Raw genomic sequence first — 4,873 nt, 5'->3', positions numbered from 1 at the left:
CTGCTGAACAGAGCACTAGTTGCTGGGTTAAGGATTTAATTGCTTTGCCAAAACCAGGCCAAGTCAGGACTGTTTAGACCTTAAAGGATTTGTTGCAAAGGCTAAACAATCTTAATGCAGTGGAGAGAGTGTGAGATGTTACCTCTGATAGCTCCCTGCCCTCATCTCTGTTCCCTTCCTTCTGGCACTTGAGCGTCTGCAATGCATGGATGACTTAACCACAGGAAGCCAAGAAACAGTCTGACCTGGGAAGGTATCTGAATGTTCTGTGGGAACTCGAGTTTGCCTGCTGGTGATTTGCTGTGGGATCTTGGATGAATTGCTTCATTTGCTTTAAAGTTTCTCCACCAGTCAGGGAGGCAACACTGCTTGCTCCCCTGGGAGTAACGTGAAAATTCCTAGTACAGAGCTTTGAGAGAAGAGGCAATGTTATTAAAAAAAAAAGCACTTTTATTTTTTCTGAAGCCAGATTTGAACTTGGCTTCATGCTCTCCTGAAGTATGAAAGGCTGGTTTGACCTAAACATCTGCCTGAGAGACTTGAGGCTTCCAAAATCTCCTGCAGTGATCACAGATAGAGATCACAACCTGGTTTTGATCTTGATCTCTGTAGGACTGAGCCTTTTTGTCTCCCTAGATACAGATGAACTGGAGCCTGCCCAAAAGAAACGACGTGAGCAGCTGGCCTATCTGGAGTCAGAAGAGTTCCAGAAAATCCTGAATGCCAAGTCCAAGCACACAGATGTCCTGAAAGAGGTATGGCCTCAATCCAGCCCTGACTGAGAGCTCAGGGGATGAAGCAGGCACCCAAACATGTTGTAGGGCACAGGGCCTCCAAGCCAGCAGTATTGCTGTCGCCATGGTAAAGTCAACTTGCCATTGTTTTTGGTATGTTTGGAAGAATCAATGAACTTTCCTGGTTAGTGGGTGATCAAAGAAATCCTTCTGCCTTAAAACCAGATTATCCATGTGCCTATTTTGTCCCTTGTTTCTTGACATCTTGGCCACATAAAGACAGATGCCACCTTCATCTGGGACTCGTGCAAGTTGTGGAGCCTGTGAAATGCCAGTGGTTGCCCTGAAGAGCTAAGAGGTTGGGTTTCTTCCATCAGGCTCTTGGCTGAGCATATTCCCAGGGATACAGCAGCTCCCATGGCACAGAGCTCTTGTCTTGGACACATCTTATTGGTATGAGGTCCTAGTTGCATTAAGGTCTCCTGAAGAGTAATATTTTGTCCAAGAACAATTTTTTACACCTGCCTACCTGACCTCTCTGCCCTGTCCTCCCAGGTGTGTGCTGGTTCCAGTGGTCCATGCTTCTGTTAAACCCTCCCACCCACACGTCCCAGAGGGGGCTCACCTCAGTGATGAGTCACAGCATGTGCACTGTATGGATTTTTTGAAGCAAGAGATATTTGGTGTTTCCTTGGCTCCCAGCCTGCAGCCTACCTCAAGCAGACCTTGTAGGAATTTGTCCTCAGGCCATTTATGGAGTGGCTTCTCCCACCTTTGCCTCCTCACAACCCTTCTTGTGTGGCCCCACAGGCTGAGGCTGAGCTGCAGGAGCAATACTTTCAGCCACTGGTGAAAAAGGAAGAAATAGAAGAGAAGATGAGGAGCATTAAAGAATTGAAATGTCGAGTTGTGACGTGTAAAACGGTGAGTGAGGGGGAGCCAGGGTGACAGCAGGGCAGTGGGGTGTGGACTGTGCAGAGTGATGCTGGCCCAAGCTGTGGACTCACTCTTGGTCAGTGTGGGGATCAAATGGAGACAGTTTTGTTCCTTGTGCCTGTTGCTGAGCCCAGCCCATGCTGTGTGTCCCATGAGGTTCTGGTGGCAAAGAGGGGAGGATGGCAGTAGAAGGAGCAGTGACCAACTCTGGGGCAGTGATCTCGGGATGGGAGAAGGCAGAGATGCTTTCTTCTGTCACTGACCCAGAGGAGAGGTGTCACATGCTGGTGAAGCACTCACAGCCCTGTCTCCTCCCTGACAGTGCAACTACACCTATTTCAAGGCTCTGGAGACGTGTGTGCAGGACAACCACAACTACCACTGGCACGATGCCATCAAGCGATTTTTCAAATGCCCTTGTGGGAGCCGAGCTATTTCCCTCCACAGGCTCCCAAAAAAGCACTGCAGGTAAGAAATGAGCCTCGTGAAGTAGTGACTGGGGCTTTCCTATTGTCCATTCCCAAGTCATGAGTTGGTGGTCACATAACAGTGTTGTAAAGTGGGGACGTTAGCCCCTGTGCTAAGCAGTGTGGGAAAGGTGGGCGGCTAGTTTTGGATCCCCTCATGCTGTGCAGCAAACCCACAGCACCGTGGTCCTCACCTGTCATCTTCATCTTTCAGTACCTGTGGCCTCTTCAAGTGGGAGAGAGATGGGATGCTAAAGGTAAGTGTGAGCCAGCAGCTTCTGAGCACCTCAGCACTGGCTGCTTACTTCTCTTGGTGCTTTTGTCCCATGCTTTGCTTCAATGCCCTTGTGAGGCCCCAGCAAAACCAAGAGCTCTGTGCTTTGTCAGGTACTTACAAGTACCTGCAGGTTGTGTTTTAATGGACTTCCTGCTTTGTGTTCTTGAAGCTTTGTTTTATTTAACTGTGGGGACTTCACTTTTGACCAAAATTTTAAGAACTCTAAATGTCAAGTTTCCTAGTCTGTCAATATTTAGTCAGTTCATTTAGCCCTACCACAACTTCTGTCAAAGTTTGAGATTTATCTTACCACACATTTAACTTCTTTTCTCCATGGTTCATGTTTCTAGGAGAAAAAGGGTCCGAAGATTGGTGGAGAAACACTTTTACCAAGAGGGGAGGAACAACCAAAATTTCTCAATAGTCTTAAGTGACCTGGAGTTTGTTTGTTTTGGTTTTTTTTCCCCACAACACAAGGATGGATTTTTGTATCTAAACCACACATTTCTCTACTGGGATGCCAACAGGATTCTGGGTTTAGTGATGAGTGAGCAGGAGATGAGAAGGGCATCCATAAGGTCTCCACTAGGCCACTGCATATTCAGCTTTGAGTTTTTAAAAATTGACTGAATAGGGCTGCATGTGAAATACACATACACGCCTGTTCTTTCTTACTAACAACTTGTTTGCAAGATGTAACCTAGAAAAAAACATTTTTAGAGCAGAATTTGTCCCGAGGGATCCCACAGTTTACGTTGAATGGCTGGTGTAGAGTGACCCACTAGAATTTTAAGTGACAGATCATGAACTGTAAGGACTGTAGACTCCATAAACACTTGTGAAGTTAAATACTGTGGTACATAAGTGCCAGCCTTTCAGGATTTCTCAGCTGTTAGCCAAAAGGGGTGGTGAGATGGTTGTAGCCACAGAGCAGTCTTCATTGCCTCAAAAATTACTCACTTTGAGCCCTTAAGGCCAGATGTCAGACAGTTCCTGAGTTGTCTCCTTGGTTTGTGTTCAGAAACCCTTCAGTGGGTTTGGTGTTCCACACCAGTAGTGTTTACACCACTGGGAGACTGGTGAGAGCATTTTGGAAGGCCCTTTCCCCATCACACAGCCATGCTGGGTTCCCAGCACCACCCACACTTCAGGACCCTTATGGCTTCAAACCTGCAGCTCCCACTTGGAAAAGCATTTGAGTGAATCTGGCCCTGGTTTTGTGAGTGGTTTTAAAGAGCTGAGTGATCTCATCTAATAGTTTTTACCCCTTCCCTGGCATTTTAAATTTCTCTGGAATTGTTCCCAATCATCACCATGTCAACCCTGGCTGCTGGCCCAGCTGCCTGGAGGACAGTATCTCTCTCAGACCAAGCAGGATGAGGCCTCCAAGAAGTGGCTCTTGAGAAGGGCTATCTTCATAGGGGTATGGTTCTGGGAGCATATCTCTGTAGGGAGATGTTTGTGGCATTTGGCCAGCTTTTCCTGGACCTGATCCTTCTGCTGCCCTGGCTCATGCCCTGTAGGATCACAGGGTATTTTTAATTGCCTAGCACCACGAGTACCTCAGTGATGTGGTGAAGTTGCCACCACCAGTCTCACATGTCCCATGGCCCTGCCGATATCTCTTTTGTTTGCTTGCACAGGGGCTGGAAGGGGAACAAGTTGCTTCATTTGAAGCAACTGGAAGAGTTTACCTCAGTGTTGTGCAGCCCTCATCTGGTGCTTCTGCTGGGCAGCTGTGCTCGGTGTGTTGCCTTCATTTCAGTCTCATGGGTGGGGTGTTGCTGGTAGGTGACTGTAGGTGTGTAACTGTGACATTGCTTGGCATTGTCACCTGGTGACTCCTCATTCAGAATAAATAGTGTGCAACAAAAGGCTCCCTGGGTTTGAGTGGTGGCACGTGTCAAGGCTTAGGGTTGAGCCTCCACTAGATGAGTGGTGGATGCTCTCTGTTAACCCCTCACCCTTCCCAAAGGGCCTTGTACTGAGTATGATGTGTATGGATGGAATCCCTCACTGGTCAGTTTGGGGTCACCTGTCCTGTCCCCTCCTCCCTGCAGGTGTGGCCTTCTGCTTTCTGCACCCCAGACATGGCACGCCAGGTTTAGCAGTGACCTTGGTCTGCACAGGAGCCAGTATTAGCCACAGCCTTTATGCACAGCCCAACCCTTGGTAGTACCTGTAGCCATGGAGCATTATCACTGCCAGGAGCAGCCACTGCAAAAATACACTGTTAACTTCAGAAAGTGCAGTGGGAAGAGACAGCTGAGAAGTGAAATCACTGAACAGCAGCATTGTTCTAACTCAAACCAGGTCAGGGTCTCTGAGGAAGACAATGAGTTGGTTCCTCAGCACCTTCATTTGCCCGCGAGCTCGGTGCTGAATCACCAGCAGGATTTGGTCTGTGGTCCGTGACTCCGGCTGCCACGCAGTTTCCTCATGCAGAGTCTCACCCAGAA

General features: G+C 48.2%; 1 protein-coding gene across 1 annotated transcript in view; it reads left to right on the top strand.

The window, feature by feature from the left end:
* Positions 1-2,901, top strand: part of MCM10 (minichromosome maintenance complex component 10) — a 16,591-nt gene extending 13,690 nt beyond the window's left edge. Inside the window, exons 15-19 of the mRNA XM_008936549.1 lie at positions 637-755; positions 1,545-1,658; positions 1,993-2,138; positions 2,352-2,394; positions 2,765-2,901. Coding sequence (XP_008934797.1) covers positions 637-755; positions 1,545-1,658; positions 1,993-2,138; positions 2,352-2,394; positions 2,765-2,848 — 506 coding nt within the window. The 3' untranslated portion in view covers positions 2,849-2,901. The remainder of the gene's footprint in view (positions 1-636; positions 756-1,544; positions 1,659-1,992; positions 2,139-2,351; positions 2,395-2,764) is intronic.
* The last annotated feature ends 1,972 nt before the right edge of the window (positions 2,902-4,873 follow it).

Source organism: Merops nubicus, unplaced genomic scaffold (genome assembly GCF_000691845.1).
Source record: "Merops nubicus isolate BGI_N331 unplaced genomic scaffold, ASM69184v1 scaffold7830, whole genome shotgun sequence".
NCBI lineage: Eukaryota > Metazoa > Chordata > Aves > Coraciiformes > Meropidae > Merops > Merops nubicus.
This window is presented reverse-complemented; position numbering and strand designations above follow the sequence as displayed.